The sequence below is a fragment of the Xenia sp. Carnegie-2017 genome, unplaced genomic scaffold (genome assembly GCF_021976095.1).
Source record: "Xenia sp. Carnegie-2017 unplaced genomic scaffold, XeniaSp_v1 HiC_scaffold_13, whole genome shotgun sequence".
NCBI classification, from domain to species: Eukaryota; Metazoa; Cnidaria; class Anthozoa; order Malacalcyonacea; family Xeniidae; genus Xenia; species Xenia sp. Carnegie-2017.
In genome coordinates this window covers 9,122,609-9,139,740 of record NW_025813436.1, presented here as the reverse complement: position 1 = coordinate 9,139,740, position 17,132 = coordinate 9,122,609, and the positions used below count along the sequence as shown (strand labels likewise).

General features: G+C 32.8%; 4 protein-coding genes across 4 annotated transcripts; 3 read left to right on the top strand and 1 right to left on the bottom strand.

Moving 5' to 3' along the window:
- The first annotated feature begins 1,671 nt into the window (after window positions 1-1,671).
- Window positions 1,672-5,214, top strand: LOC124433514. The gene is made up of 7 exons (XM_046983294.1): window positions 1,672-1,833; window positions 2,221-2,268; window positions 2,449-2,756; window positions 2,879-3,006; window positions 3,218-3,405; window positions 3,610-3,858; window positions 4,633-5,214. The coding sequence occupies exons 1-7, from the start codon at window positions 1,746-1,748 to the stop codon at window positions 5,043-5,045; spliced, it is 1,422 nt and encodes a 473-aa protein (XP_046839250.1). The 5' UTR covers window positions 1,672-1,745; the 3' UTR covers window positions 5,046-5,214.
- A 1,102-nt stretch (window positions 5,215-6,316) lies between these two features.
- LOC124433519 (protein Mpv17-like) lies at window positions 6,317-7,245 on the top strand. The gene is made up of 2 exons (XM_046983298.1): window positions 6,317-6,401; window positions 6,534-7,245. Exons 1-2 carry the CDS (start codon window positions 6,329-6,331, stop codon window positions 7,019-7,021), a joined length of 561 nt encoding a protein of 186 aa, XP_046839254.1. The 5' UTR covers window positions 6,317-6,328; the 3' UTR covers window positions 7,022-7,245.
- Window positions 7,246-11,203: 3,958 nt separating this feature from the next.
- On the bottom strand, window positions 11,204-12,671 carry LOC124433518 (mitochondrial nicotinamide adenine dinucleotide transporter SLC25A51-like). The gene has a single exon (XM_046983297.1). The coding sequence runs from the start codon at window positions 12,518-12,520 to the stop codon at window positions 11,606-11,608; it is 915 nt and encodes a 304-aa protein (XP_046839253.1). The 5' UTR covers window positions 12,521-12,671; the 3' UTR covers window positions 11,204-11,605.
- A 2,246-nt stretch (window positions 12,672-14,917) lies between these two features.
- On the top strand, window positions 14,918-17,127 carry LOC124433515 (sperm flagellar protein 1-like). Its single transcript, XM_046983295.1, has 8 exons — window positions 14,918-15,308; window positions 15,423-15,533; window positions 15,611-15,720; window positions 15,785-15,899; window positions 15,986-16,062; window positions 16,171-16,289; window positions 16,357-16,471; window positions 16,543-17,127. The coding sequence occupies exons 1-8, from the start codon at window positions 15,173-15,175 to the stop codon at window positions 16,774-16,776; spliced, it is 1,017 nt and encodes a 338-aa protein (XP_046839251.1). The 5' UTR covers window positions 14,918-15,172; the 3' UTR covers window positions 16,777-17,127.
- The last annotated feature ends 5 nt before the right edge of the window (window positions 17,128-17,132 follow it).

Here is a 17,132-nt window from a genome sequence, read left to right as displayed (position 1 = left end):
TTACTCTCTATCTATATTAAAACATTGCATGAGTCTATGCTTTATTATGTGATGAAAAAAATATTTATAAAAATGTACAAATGAACACACACGTCTAGACAACAAGTTCGTTAAACTAATTAGTCAACTGAAGGGCACTAGATGCAGAGTTTTTTAACGTTTGTTGCTAATGCGTTAGACAAATTTAATAGATTGAAGTTTGAAATGTGTGTTGTAAAGTTGGTTTGACGTTATCACTATTTAATAAATATAACAATTAAAAAATACTAGTAACTTCAAGATGAGTTGAGGAGATGAGTTGAGGAAAGTTTGTGAAAGGTGAAGGCAGAATAGATGAGTGTCTTTTTACTCGATGTTCATTCAAAATGTTTTCGGATGTAGTTATTCACTTTGGATATTTTAGAACAGAGCAGCATTGTGTTGCTTTCTTGTTCTTGCATGAGTTTTTTATTCAATAATGTGTTTAACGAATAATTTAACATTAATCTTTTCAGAAAATCGAGAAATATATACGTTTTATTTTTGTTTAAAAAAGGCGTTGCCAACGACAATATAGGTATAATAGACAGCCCACCTTTTAACGATCGACTAACCTAGAATTCTATCCAAGATCTTATACCTCAGCAGTGTGTTTGCGAAATGAAACTGCAATATTAAAGTGGTCCAAGCTATGATTTCATACGATATATGAAAGCGTCTGCGATCTGGTCAATCTTGCAATAAGACAGCTCGAGAAAGGCAAACTAGATAAAGTTCTTTCAATTTTGATGTTTATTCAAATATTCTTGAACGAAATTCATGTGAAAAAAATTCTTTCTAACTACGTTCAAAATCACTAGTTTCATAATCTAATCAAAAGTCGTTTTGTAAATTTACAAGATAACCGAGTGTATTAACTATCGACTTTTAAAAACAAAGCGTCAATAGGAAGATACCAAGTATTTTATTTAAGACGTCCGGTTTAACAAAGATTGTTTGAGTTCTTGCGTTATTCACACGATTTTTAACGATCACAAAATATCGTTAAATAACGTTCATTTGTATATTTGATTAAGTTTGTTGGAATCATGTTATGGTAAAGAGGATTGTAAAAATTTTAAACCGTCAACAAAAAAATAAGACAATGACTAACGACCCTCCCATAAGTTCTAAATTATACTAAATACAATACAACACCTTCAACAAAACATTAATCATTTCTTTATCTTAATTACTAATAAAATTCTTATTCTGTGTATAAAACTATCTTTGCAGATATTGTACAAAATAGTAAATATCAACCGGTCTTTACAACGTGATAAGAGAGAAAGTGTTACACCAGTTGTAATTAAGTTATCACTTCAATAGTCAGTTCAACATTTAATATCGACTGTATATAGCTTCAAAAATAAAATATTTAAACTAAAATTATCTTCGCTATAACTTTTTGTAACTGCAAATACAAATAGTGCAATAGGAACTTGAAAATATGTAGTATAATGGTTGATGACAGCAAGCAGAGATAATTTAAGATGCCCTAATGCGATAAGTAAACTTATGGAAACTTACACTAAACAGACACTTCAAACTAATCCATCAAGTGAAGTTGAAAAGCGTTAAGTTTAAGTAACGTTCAACATATGCAATATTATTGCAACTGCCATCAATGAGGAATATATAAAAACCTCGGGTATTTTATTCTAAATCATTGTTGGTAAGGATCCTTCATAAAAGCAACAGAGATAAAACTGAAGATAAAAAGTTGGATGATCAAAAAGATGTACAAAGTTGGCTTCTTGCTTGCTGTCTGCTTTTGCAGCGTTCTTTCATACAAAGTTGACTTCGACTTGGAAAGTATGAAAAATTTTGTCTAAATCGGCGATATTAAATGCTGTTGCATAAGCACATTTAAATCACAGTTCGTTCTAATATCTAGACATGTTTCAATGCCACTAAGAAATGTAGAAATGCACCACTTTGATTTGTATTGTTGAACACAGCTTTCTAAATTGTTTTTTTTTCAATATAAAGTTTTATATTTACTTCACTTAAGAAGTCGATGAAAGAGTTATTCTCCTATTATAAGTGGAATGTTCTTTTCGAAAAATTCAAGAAAAAAACTATCTCCCTCACGAAAATGTTCTCATCGATGTAAATTTTGATGCACATTTATTTAATTGAGTTGACTTTGTTCCATCAAGTATCACTTATCATGAAATGGGTCATGTTATTTGTATTTAGAGTTTGAAGAATGGAGTCGTGGAGCTCCTGCACCTGCACCAACACTTGGTAAGAGACAGCTGTGGACTTTTATTTATTTCACAACATTTCTACATATGTCGACGAGAATTAAACAAATTTCAAATCAATGATACCTCAAAAAACGTATCTTTGCTCATTAAGAAACTGTTTTTAAACTGGTAAAGTTATATATTTAAATTAAAACATGCCTTTCTACCTTTAATTTAGAGAAATGTAAAAAAGACATGGTTATCCTCCTTGATACTTCGTACTCCATTGGTAAATACAGATTCAACAAAAACGTCAAAAAATTTCTCAAAAATTTGGTTTCCAGTCCAAAGCTCAATGTTGGTCGTGATGGAACTCAACTTGCTATCGTCATATTCAGTAATAAACGTAACACAAGAGTTGTTCTACCTTTCTCTGGTCGTACAAAAGCAGAATACAAAAAATTTATAAACAACAATTTGTCATGGAGAGCTGTTTCTGGTGGTAGAACGATGACTGGAACTGGTGCAGGCATTGTGGACAAACAGGTAAATTTCTCCTGTACAATACGACAACTGTAAAATATACTCTTCTTTATGAATGATTACAGTGTAAAATACACTTCATTGTTGTTATTTCAATACAACATATTCTTTATTTTATGAACAAGATCTTCAAAAAGAACAGTCCACTCAACAACAGACAAAAAATCGCTGACGTTGTCTTATTGATAACAGATGGTGAACCACGTGGAAAGAAAGAAGGCGATGAATTAAAGGACGCTTACAAATATTCAAGGTGATAAATGATGTGTTAAAGTTAGCTACCGTCTGATTTTCCTTTAAATGTTCATGATAACACTCTCTTGCTATAAGAACTAACAGAACCTTCATTTTAATCATGAAAAAAAGTCATATAGCTCATAGTTTAAAGATTTCTACAAAATCCTGAAAAAACCTACCAAACGTCTCCCCTTATCTACCATTGGATTATACTTCGATGATTTCAGCGCGATGAAAGACAAAGATATTCTTATTGTTGGTGTTGCTGTTGGTGATCCAATTATCGTGAAAAAGTTTAAGCCAGTTATCCAAAAGATGTCAACTTCAGAGAAGACAACTTTTGACAGCGAATTTGATAGTTTGGACAAGATACTGAGCCACCTTGTTGATGCTTCTTGCACTCCTTTCGTACCAGGCATGTGTCTATTTTAGGTTTTTGTTGTTGAAATCTTATCGTTGAAAACAAATGATGTGTTGTGTCTCATAAATTTTAAGTAATACAGGATAATTAAAGCTGTTTTGTAAAGTCCTTTCGTTAATAATAATTGACTTTACATGCAAGTTTAAAATTTAGCAAGATCAAATATTCACTGTTCTCTTGTCTAATGATTACAAAAAGGTGACTGTAGCTGTTCGTCGGTTGAATCTAAGACAGTGTACATCGAACCACCAGCAAGAACTGTTGACGTTTCTTGGCCATCACCAACATTGCAATGTAGAAACAACAGAAATCCTCAGTATAAAAAGGCAGTTACACCAAATATCGCCTCCCCGCACAGTTTTACTGTTGGGAATCATCGTATTGAATATACTTTCACATTCAGGGAAGGATTTGATCTTAATTGTTACGTTAATGTTAAAGTTAAATGTAAGTATTGTCTGAAAGCACTTTGTAAACTTTGTATATCACAATGAAAGCTTCATTCATCACCACCAAAACCCACATACGTTATCGTAGTTTATATTTTAGACAGTGTAAAGACTGTTCTCGTTCTCTGTTATTCATTCATCACTACCTACACTGACACACGTTATCTTAGTTTATATTTTAGTTAGTGTAGACTGTTCTCTTTCTCTGTTGTTCATTCATCACTACCTACACTGACACACGTTATCTTAGTTTATATTTTAGTTAGTGTAGACTGTTCTCTTTCTCTGTTGTTCATTCATCACTACCTACACTGACACACGTTATCTTAGCTTATATTTTAGATAATGTAAAGACTGTTCTCATTCTCTGTTGTTCATTCATCACTACCTACACTGACACACGTTATCTTAGTTTATATTTTAGTTAGTGTAAAGATTGTTCCCTTTCTCTGTTGTCCATTCATCACTACCTACACTGACACACGTTATCTTAGTTTATATTTTAGGTAGTGTAAAGACTGTTCCCTTTCTCTGTTGTTCATTCATCACTACCTACACTGACACACGTTATCTTAGTTTGTATTTTAGATAGTGTAAAGACTGTTCTCGCTCTCTGTAGTTCATTCATCACTACCTACACTGACACACGTTATCTTAGTTTGTATTTTAGATAGTGTAAAGACTGTTCTCATTCTCTGTTGTTCATTCATTACTATTTAAACTTAGTTTACACTTCAGGTAAGGTAGAAACGTTTTTTTTTCTTTCTCACAGCTTGCGAATGCCCAAGTATACTACCAATAACAAAGAGCATTGAGCCAGGAAAGATGAAGGCATACGTTGAATGGAATAAACCAAAACCAAACTGTCGACATACACTGACTAGTGCGTCACCACCACGAGCGACGTTGGGCAAAGGAAATTTTGGAATTGGAAAACATGACATCATCTATAATTACGTCATCCAAGGTGCATCGAAAAGTTTTCGTCTCAGTTGCAGATTAACGATCAAGGTCAGCGGTAAATTGTGCGGCGGAAAGGGTATGTCCTCTACACAAGTCTGTTGCTGTGGTATTGCTTATGATCGTTTAGCAAACCATGATTGTTGTGGACCCAAGTACTACGATAAACGCCAGAAAAAATGCGTGGATTACTACACATTGGTTGGTAAAGAAGTTCTCTCTTAAAAGATAACTTGAACTTAAACAATAAATTTGGTTCATTTTTATATTTGCATGAAACATATCAATGACATTATGATGATTTGTTGATCTAGTTTTAAGTATAAGTATGTACTTCGTAGTATAAGTATGTACTTTGTAGAATATTTTGAAGTTATTACACTATTTCATTTTATGTTTTTGACTTTGTTGGTCCTTGTACTATCCCTCGTGAATAACATTCCTAAGAGCACTCTTCTCACAATACTCCACATGTATATACAAAATTTGCAGAGTGCACTTTGAATCTTCTTGCAAATCTCTTGTGGTGATTGCTTCCTCTTCACTTTCGGAATCAGATTTCTCGTCCTAAAGGAAAGACGCCAGTAGTTATTTTTACAAATCTTCAGCAACATCATTAACAGTTTTCCAACTGCTATAAACCACATGAGACAACGAGCTTCCAAACTGTATATGTGATACAGCGATATTTCTTTCGAACATATATTTAGTACACTCGGTGTTATTAATAGATTATTTTTGTATTGGAACCTTGTCTTCGCTAGAGATTTTTTCGTCGTCGACATGCTTGGAATCATTCGTGTTTTCATTGGTCCACGAGTCCTCATCCAAAACTTATTATTATTACAAGGATTATCTGGTTCACTTCATTAATATGCGACACTCTAGTGCTCAACTATCTCGGGGTATCGGGAGGTATGGACCGAAAACGAGATTTTTTGTTTTCAAAATTTCAGATACCCAAATACCCAAAACTCAAAGGCGTCTCCTAACCATTTTATTGCCACTATTCTACATAAAAAATTCTATGTCCGACCATTTGATTGCCCGAATTTCGTAATTTGATATCGTATTTTTGACACGTGTGTCTACCGTCGGAAAGGTGAATTGTTTTACATGTTAGTTCAAAGTTAATTAATACATACTATTAACAATTGAAGTCTTTATTTCTATAACTTTCTGCGTGAAAAACTATCCGTACTTTGAAAAAACAGAAATTACGATGTTAAAATGATTTGATTTTATGTCAATTATTTGTAAGTCGTAATATATAGTTGTAGTTTGGCATGAACAAACGGCAGACACAGTCATCAGCACACAATAGTACATTGCACTTTTTTCAGTTTTCTTGCAATCTGGTAAACTTCAATCAATTAAATGATAGACAAAAGATCTCTTTTTGTCTTCTTTACTCCATAATGTGATCATAAAGGGTCAATTGTGGTATATGGTGATAATGGTTAATCACGTTGTCACTTTTTACATAAAGTACCCCCTACATTTCCAATATGGCGGCTTTATGGAGAAGTTATGTTCATTTGTTAGAAACTCATCCATTTAAAGTGCAAGTGGCGAGTGCTGGTATTTTATATTTTATTTGATTCTTATTGACGTTATTGCGTTTCAATTACTTTAATTCAAAAAGAAATAACATTTTTCGCCTATATTTTTTGCCTATATGTATCTCGTGATTTATATAACTACAATTTGTAGGAATTCTCATGGGTATTGGCGACATTGTTTCACAACAGTTTGTTGAACGTCGTGGTTATCGCCATGATATCAGACGAACAGTTGGCATGGCTTCTATTGGGATATTTGTAGTCGGTCCTGCTATGCGTTATTGGTACATATTGTTGGACAGAACTATCCGGGGAAGTAGACCCTTTGACGCAATGAAGAAAGTTCTCTTGGATCAAACCATCTTTGCCCCAAGCATTATTGCAACATTCTTTTGTACAACGGGGGTGTTGTTTGGCAAATCTCCAGCTGAGATCAAATTAAAGTTCAAAAATCAATACTTGCGAACCTTGCTAACGAATTATTATGTGTGGCCTGCGATACAAATTGTTAATTTTAATTTTGTTCCTCTCCAGCATCGTGTTTTTGTTGTCAATTTTGTTGCCATATTTTGGAATACTTATTTATCATGGGCAGCCAATAAAGAAGAACCAGCCGATGTGGTAGAAACTGACAAATAAGTTACTAAAAGCATGAAAATACAAATAAAAAAACTTAAAGTTTCAAATTTCCAAATAATTAAACCTGAGGTAGAAAGAAATACAGATGGAATTTAATTATAGTAAATAAACTTCATTTCATGAAATTTGTTGGTTAACACATCATTTATAAAATGTTAATATGGTAATCTGAAATCAATACCTAACTTCTTGTATTTTGGTAATAAAATTATGTTATACCGCCATCAATGAATAACAATGTATTTAATTACAAATATTTAACAACAATTGCATAAGATCCTATGAATAATGGTTATTTAAATGATATATTTTATCCAATAGTGAAGCTAGGAAATGAGAAATGATTTTCACATTTACATACAAGCAATACAACGTTTCAATTGTGATATTTATATAAAGCATTGAGGGCATTTATTCGAATCGACACGAACCACGTGATCTAGCATTCATAGCGCGTGTTTATTTAAATTGACACCGATTTTGACGTCGTCAAATGACATCTTTTCATTTTTACATAACTTGATGTGCTAACGTGCTTCGAAGTTTTTGCGATAGAATTATGGTGGGTTTTTCTTACATTATAAATACTACAAATACCAACATTCCCGCAGAAATTACAAAAGAGGTAAATTCATTCCACAATTTAATGAAGGATTTTGCGGTTGGCCATAGATACGCATGTCGTACAACTTTAATCTATTCAGCCATAAATTAGATATATTATTTTCAAATCTGTAAAAGTGCTACAAGCAAGCTGAAACAGTTATTTAAAAACCTTTCTACAAATTCTAGAAATAGAAAGTTGAAAACGTACAAATTTTGACTTAGGTTCGACAAAGTTTTGAAAGAAAATGTATAAATACTGCAACAAGCAATATTGCTGCAGCAAAGATAGAAATACGAAATGATAAAATATATAAACACATACGATCAACAAAAACGTGGAAGTTAAAATACGACAGGCACAAAGAGCAAAGAAAACGAGGGTTCTTTTCGTCTATATCAAAACCGTACGAAATGTTTGGAGAGTTGGAGCTAGATTTAAGAGAACTGGTATTAAACACACTCGACACAAAGGTACATTATGTGGTACAAAGGTACATTAAAAAAAGGGATAAGTTAATCATAGCAGTAATAAGTTTTACAGTAATTTTAAGTAACGTCGTCTCGCTTTCTTAGACAGAAATTAGTAGAGAAAAATTTATCAAACCATCTTTATGGCAAATAATACGTAAAAAAGATCTACAACATTTGAAGGTAGTTGTTTCAAAGAACTAGCTACTTTTTGCGTTTTGTTTTTTTTTTTGTTTTCTAAAAAAAAGCCAAAAAATTCGATTCACAGTTTGAGGACGAAGAAAGCAACAAGTCACTCAAGGAAAAAGATAAATGTATTTACACAAACAATAACATGTCAGCAGTTATTAATGAGAAGTTGGCATTGATGAAAAGTCGTTTAGCTGCTGTCAAAGCGGGACAAACTTACAAGCTTTGCTTACGAGAGGAGGTGCAAAAAAAGGTGAAATAAAAAAGTTGAATTCATTACTTACACAATGATGACCATAATCAATAAAAACTTTCCAATAAATGCAACAGATGTACGACTTTTTGGATGAGCAAAATTTGAGATGCCGTTCACACTTAATCCTCCAGCAATTCATCTAAAAAGAAAATCAGTGTTTGCTTCACAAACGTCAATTGGAAACATGGAGAATACATCTCTTGATGAAAGCATAAAACTTGACGCAGGCGAGCAAAGGTATCTAGAAAAAAACATTTTGAATCAAATGTACCAAACTCAACAACAAACTGACTGCAAAATAAGCTACTTTGTCGCTTTTCAGAGAATATCATAATCGAAAATGCAAGAACTTTGTAGCTTTCCTAAAATCTCTTTATTCATTCATATGTTGTATGTACCATCTAAAATCACGTGATCTAAGAACAAAGGTAAGACGAAAAATGAGACCAACATTAGTAAGTATTAATTATATTATAATATATTTGTCCACAAATTATGGAACAAAACGAGAAATTATGCAAAAAATTTTAGATTCCGTTAAATCGAGATTATCTTAAAGTGCTAAATAGCGATGTACATTTGGATGCAAAAGGAAAACCAATACGTCATCATCGAGTAACAACAAATGTTCAAAATAACGAAGGTTCCACAGATTCTTTTCACATTCGACACAGTGACTCTGATCGCATGGCAAGTACGATTCTACATGATTCGTTTTCGAATATTTCACGATCCTCAGCTATAGAATGTGGCTCAACGATGGAAAAACAAAGCTTTGCAGGAAAAAAGTAAGAGAGAAATATGTATAAGGCAGGAGCATAGATAAAACAGTTATGAAGGGGCAGAAATTGACAACATCAGCTTACACAATCAAAGATTTTTACTTGTCTGACATTTCGTAAAAACATAATTTATCTCTAAATGTAAGATTAGTAAAACTCTGGTAGATTGTAATCATTACGTTTTCTAATAATGAAAATGAAACTCTAAATTGTTTGTTTGCAACTACACTGTCACCACTATCGAAACATTTAAATGATATTTTATAGTAGAAAAGGTCAGTTTTTGGGTACAACAACAAGCTCAACCAATCGTAATACAGAATTATGGCAAATAAACCATACACTACCATTATGGCAACATGTTGCTGCAACAGAAAGAAGTATGTCAAAACATGTAGTATTCATGAATAATGAGCTAGCGAGAGTTAGTTTAGAGTTCCACGAGCTCAACTCGCGAACATACTTTAAATATTGACCTAGGTTATTGGGAAAGTTGTCTTTACATTTGACTGTCCCTTTTATCATGGATATTTTTAAACACTGATTTTAGTCATATTTGATTTAGTTTTTTAACATTTATATTTGTAATAGATAATGATCATAATAAAATACGTTTTCACTCCTCAAAACAAAAAACAAAAAAAACAAACTAGTTTTAAGGAAATATGTAGCATATTGTGAATTAAAATTTGCCATTCCCTAAACACTTCCTGCAAAGGTAACGATAAAAAAAGAAAATGTAGTTCATTGTTTTACAGAAATTTTGGCATTACCTTAACGTGTAATAGTAATGTAAAATTAACTATAAATCATTATTAACATTGTAGATGAGAAAGGATCAAAACCGTTAAACTCAAGGTAAAGTTTTAAAAACGTCTCCATAAAAAAACAGATTACTTAGAAAGAACGTATAATTTGACTATTTGGATACTTTGTTTAGAAAAATAGAAAACTCGAGTTGTTTAAATTTGAACGAGTTAAAAAATCAATACATCAACGCTCAAAAAAAATGTTCCAAACGGCTACAAGATGATATGAAAAGAATTGAAAAGTGAGAAACGTATAATGTTAAAATTGCTAACGTTCATTAAATAAGGAGCTTGTCAATTCTTAGTTATAATAAATATTTCTTTGCTATTTAGACTTGAAAAGCCGGTGTTTGTCGCAAAACTTAAAGCATTAAAAGTATCTCACCTTTTTAAACATGATATAAGAAAAATGAGAGAGTCAACACAAAAACTTCAACAAGATTATCACGATCAAAATGTGCGACCAGATGGATGGTAAATAATATGAACAATACTTATTTTCTCCTACAAAATAAAATTTTTTATATCACTGAAAGTTGTAACGGCCCATTCCTCGCTAGTTACACTAACACACGTTATACTTTTTAATAACCACAACGTCGGTTTTTATTAAAAAATCCATTTTGTGCATATCATTCCTTTTTCATTTTATTACTTGGTGATTTGCCTTACAATGGTCGATCAATCTCGTCCCACTTTTGCGTGAGGTTTATGTGACGTTCGTATGACGTGTGTTCTTATCAGTTTAATGTTACGACCATTGCAAAAAATGGTCTTATTTAAGAGAAAAAGTAGTTGTGGTTGTGTAATATCAAAGTATGACGATAACACGAAGATTACATATAGAGTACTATGTAAAAACAATATTGGTTTCCTCTAATTTATTCTCAATCTTAATTTTTCTTCTTTAATTCTTTATCTTCAATTTTCTTAATTTTTTCTCGTCATGATAGGTTTGATAATTTATGTGTCAAAGCTCAGCAGTTGGAAGTCGAAGATGATGTTGAAGTGAATTCATACCTACAAAAATTTGTCCCTTTCTCAAAAGACGACCTGGAAATATTGCCAAACATAAAGGTTTGATTTATTTTATTATGATTCTTTGCAGATTAAATAAATTTTAAAATAAATTTTCATTATAGTCAAAGATATGTCTGATAGTACAAAGCCTTCCACTCTATGAATTATGCAGTGCTAGCACACAAGAGGCACTCAAAGTAAGTTTTAACCTTGTTATAAATAAGTATGAGAGCCAAGTTGTCTAAAGTAAAGTTTTTTATTCTTATTTAGTTCTTTCTTGATGAAATTGCTCATACTCCAGCCAACACATTCATAGATTGGATGGCATACAGAAGAATAAAACCATCTCCTCTCAAGTTTTGCTGAAGAAAATCAAAGTTCTAAATTTTACAATTGATCATTTTCTTATCAAAAATGTTTGGTGAAATTTTAACATATAAATGTAGAAAATTGACTAAGATTTGTTAGTCATGTTATGAAGTTCAGAGAGTATGATTTCAAATGATGCATTTATAACACCCCAAGATACAATAGCTCTTGAGAAATTCAAAAAAGCACCACGATAAAGTAGCATTACACGATAATTTCGTTCCTTAAAAATATTATAAAAAGTCTTAAAAACACTCCAGTAGACTCCTCCAACATGTTTTTGCATGTTTGTTTTTACAACAGACAATGGATAAAATATTGTTCCATTTGTAGCACCTAACAATGCCCCACAGACAAAATCTTGTAATGTGTTTTGTACACTAGTCTGTGCTTCTGGTAAAGCATTTTTTATATAACCTCGAAATCCAAAAAAGATGGCATTAGTTGGGCCATTACGTAACAAGACAGCAGTAAGTCCACGGTAGTATTCTTTGATACCAAATCTTCGTAGTTCCCAAAAAATATGAAATGTATTTAAATACTTTTCATTATGCTTACGATGTGAAAGAATGGTTTGCACTCGTTCAAAAGGTGTTAGAATGGCTTCTGCAGTGCCAGCAAATATAGCAGCTGCACCATTATTGATCTGGCTTGGTACACTTGGGAAGGTAGAGTTTAGGTCTCTTTGGAATTTATGGTACAATCCAAACATCAGAGATACTGATGTAGCTTTTTGAAGCAAAGGAGGTAAAACTCCTCGATAGAGAAAATGAAATCCTTCATTTCTTATCTGAGCAAAAGCAACTCTAAGTCTAGTTCCTTCAACTTGCTGCCGGAAACATACTTTGAAAATGGGAAAAGTCACAAAGATGTTAATTGCACTAGCACCAGCTCCAGCAATAAAATGCTGCCAATCCTGATCACTACTGGTGTCGTCATTCCATTTACCTCCTTCACATCTGTCGCACGATAACGTATTTTGCGCTTGTTGCGACGTCATCTAAATACTGAAATACCTCTTTCTTAATCTGTTTCATAACACAGACACAAAACGCGCGCGTCAAACGAAAAATAACAATTTTTTCATGACAATATTCAATTTCTCCGATTAAAATTCATCACATAACTTGCAACACGGGCCACGAGTAGTACACGCACTATGTGAATCACGCGTGGATATATTAACTTCACGCGTGTATATATATCCCCCGCACAAGAATTACACTGGTCAACAAAAAGAAACTTTTTAAAAGGTGTCTGATATTTTTTGACAGATTTACTATATTTTTGCTATGCTAAATCTAGAAATAACATTCATTTTGCTCTCGGAGGTCAAATTTTTTTGCAAATTTGAATTTAAAATTATGCGACTTTAGTTATATTTTTTTAAAACAATGTTTTCAAGATGTACATGTTTTCAAGATGTTTCAAAACAAAATGTCAGTTTTTATGATAAAATTGCAGTATTCCAAGAAAGAATCATGTACACTTCATGTACAGTACATGTAACTAAAAATGAAAACTTAATGTTTGCATTATTACGGTCTAAATTTTCGTTTTTTTTGATTGTCGCGAATGTTTTGGTGCTTGCACATCTCTTTTTTAAATTCCAACAGTAGTCTGCCATCATCACCATGTCCCACCTTTCTCTTAAGTCATGGTGAAAGCGTTCTCCTTGCTCATCGCTTAAAGAGCCAAGATTTTCGGGATCAATACCAGCTTTTAATTTTTCAGTTGACAAATTGGGGAAGGTTTTACAACGAAACTGAAAACACCGTCCATCTTTATCCAAAGTTTTAGTGAATTGCCTTATCAAACCGAACTTTATGTGCAGTGGAGGAAATAAAATACGTCCCCTGTCAACTAGAGGCTTGTTTATCACATTTTTTGCTCTACAACTTGCAAGCTCTTCACGTACTGGCCATTCTTTTTTCACGTAATGATGAGTACGATCCCTACTATCCCAGAGGCATAAAAAGTATGGGTATTTGGCAAATCCAGACTGTTGACCAAGCAAGAAGTTGACCATTTTAAAGTCAACGCAAATCAGCCATTTATGTTGGTCATAAGAAATTTTTTCTAGGACGTACTTAATTGCTTCATGCTGTTCTTTTAATGTTGTCGAATGTGCCAATGGCACAGATGCAAATTGATTTCCATTGTGTAACAACACACATTTCAAGGACCTTTTGCTGCTGTCGATAAAAAGTCGCCAGTCCTCTGATTTGTATTCAGGTACGCCGAGATGTTTCAGTAGCTCTACTATGTCATTGCGATAGACTAATTCTTTTCTTGAGCAAAATATCTTAAAATTCCTGGTGCCTGGTACGGAAGAAACTTACCTTAACTTTACCATTTAGCATGTTCTTGTCCTTTAAACGAGATGCAAGAAGTTCGGCAGAGTCTTTTGGCAAATTTAAATCGCGAACAAGATCGTTTAGTTCGTTTTGGGAAACAATTTTGCCATCGGGAAAACAATTTAGTCATGTGGAAAGGATGCATCAACGGTAGTGGCAATGCTTTGAGTTTCATCCTGGCTACTACTGCTTTCTTCAATACTTGTATCTTCAAATACAAGTACGGGAATTTCTTCACTATAAGGAGTAGGGCGCATAGCTGACGGTAGATTGGGATACTCCAGTGTTGTGCGATTTTTTCTGTTAATTCCCATGACATTGATAGCACAAAAGTAGCAATCGGTTGCATGATTTAAGGCTCTCGCCAAATCATGGGGATGCCAAAGTTCATGGACTTTGCGTGCCATCTTTGCAAACCATGTGAGGTGCCCAACTTTGTCTTGATCGCCGAGCTTCATGCCAAAATATGCATAGTAAACGCGCTTGATAAAGGTGGTGACAGTATTGCGATTTGGTGTGTATTCACCACAAACATAGCAAAAACATCTGGCTTATTTTTCTTATTTCTACTTTTATTATTTTACGTACATTAATATGTTGGTGTGTTTTAACAAGTTTTACCATTGAATTTCAGTATGGGCTAAATAAAGCCTTATTTTATCTTTAAATATCCCATAATAATCGCAAAACCTAAACTCCTAATTGAAATTCAATCAAAATTGCTTATTCAAATGCTTTCTTCTTTGTATTGCTAGTGCTAAAAATTTAAATTTGTTCAGATAATAGAACTTTAAAAGGTAAATGGTTAGTGCTTCTGTTGTACCTTTCGGTATTTAAAAGTTAAAAATAGAAAATTAACGATAGTTTAAAATCTCGACCTGACCCAGCAAAAATAGTGTTATTTTTGGACTCAGCACATCAAAATTATCCAAAATCAGTTTACAAAACTGAGACACCAAATTTGCTGTTGACCAGTGTTATTCAAGCTTTACATTTTGCATAAGGCTTTAAATTCTTGACAAAAACTTACAAATATACATGACTTGTAAATGTTAAGCGTCCCTTTGAAATAAATGAAAGAGTATGTGGCTAATTTTAAACATTTAAGACAAGTCGAATATACTTCCCAATTGTCAAAAGCAAAAACACAAAGGATAGTTGCTATGGCAATCATATGGCAACATATTTAACAACATGGCGATCAATTAAAGAAACTCGAATTTCGTTATCTTGCTGATGGGTTTTAGATTGAATGCCTTGTTTTTTACATCGATGGACCACTTTCAGTAGAGTTTATGATGGAAAATGGCGACTATTTAAGTAATATGAATGAACTAGACGACGAAACGTTACAAGTTTTGTACACATGGATAGACGAGATACCGCTGTCAAGACCAAAACGAAATATTGCACGAGATTTTAGCGATGGAGGTAAATGAAATCTGTAATTTATACTGTATAATTTCCTTTTATTAATATTAAATGTAGTTAAAGGAAATAAATCAAACTTAATAACTTCAAAATTCTTACATAAACACCATCCAGTGTTGGTAGCCGAGATGGTTCATCACTTCATACCAAAGATTGTAGAAATCCACAACTATTCTCCAGCAAATTCAGTCACACAAAAAAAAGAAAACTGGAACACATTACAAAGTAGGTCAGAATGCGCGTTTCTATTTGAAATCACATTCTTAACATCTCGAGCAAATGTATTTCTGTTTCTCCCACAGGAAAAGTCTTGAGTCGTTTGGATTGTAAGGTTTCAGAAGGCCTTGTTGACAGTATATGTAAATCTCAATCAGGTGCAATTGAGATGTTCCTGATAAATCTGAGAGACAAGGTTTTTTAAAATTGATTAAAAAATGAAGTGTTTTTTTTACTAAAGTGAACATTTTGATCTCAAGATTGACAAATATGATGGAAGAAGAAAAGCTGCTGCCTTGCGAAAACAACATCAAGTCTATGATGAATTATCAACTGGAATAGTATCTGACACATACTCTTATGTGTCAATTGAAGGTAATTGCTTCAAAAGAAATCTTAACTCATCATGTTATATTGTTTTTGGTCTTACTGATGTATAATTTTGACTACTTCGTGTTAAGGTGAAAGAGAGTTTACACAAGAAAGTGGCTATAATTCATTTTATCATCCAGGAATGGCAAATGTCTCTTCTTACAAGGTATAACAGAAAATTAAAATTACATGCATTTCTTTAACATGTTTTTTTCTAATCATTTGAAATTTTGACTAACTGGCATTATTTAGTTACATGTTGTATTATTTAAAGATGGGACCATATGACCAGTCACAAGAAGAGCTCAGTCACAACAGCTTGAAAGCAAATCCAAGATTAGAACCTTATGTAGAACAAAAATTCTCAATTACCAAACAAACACCTCACACAGGGTATATATCACTAAGCTATTAGAAGATCAAATTAAATTGATGTTATAAGTCTTACGCTTTTGTTCAGACATAAACAAGTTCATGTAAAGTCTTCAAATAAAGGTGCTGAATTGCCACAAAACATTCGCTTGTTACTTGAGGAAAAAGAACAAACCTTACTATCATCACAAGAAACTGTACAGGTTTTAACTGCTATTTCACATTATGTAACAACCATCAAGATAATTTTCATTCTTTTCATACTTATAAATAGATTCTTCAAGTTAAAGTAAGAAGACTTGAACATCTTTTGCATCTCAAGGATATCCGTATAGAGGATTTAACAAGAAGGCTTCAACAAGCCACTCAACCTCCACCTAAACATCTTCCTCCTCAACAAAATCATCCTGCACCACCAATATCAGGTGCTGCCGGCCAACCCTTACCCAGAATGCACTTTACACCACCACTTCCACCAGTAAAGAGCCCACCAAAATATGGATCATGACAGCAAACAATGCAAGAGAATGTTAGAAGCTAGTCACATGATTGTAAAATATGACATGTAGAGTATGCTTCAATTGATTTTGTGAAAATCAATTCAGTCACTTTGATATGATACACTTTTTTAAAGTTTCATTTCACTTTCTTTCCATACAAGTAATGGAAATAGTGTTCTTCATGTCTCATCAAATATTCACTGAAATCCAAATTTCAATTCAAACTTTGCATTGTGCATGAATAATCTTGGAAAGCTTTGTCGGCAAAATCTGTTCCAAAAATTTAGGATTTTGTCTTTTATTTTTGTTAAAATTGAGAATGGCAGTTATTATTTACCATAATAAATTATAAAATAGCACCAAT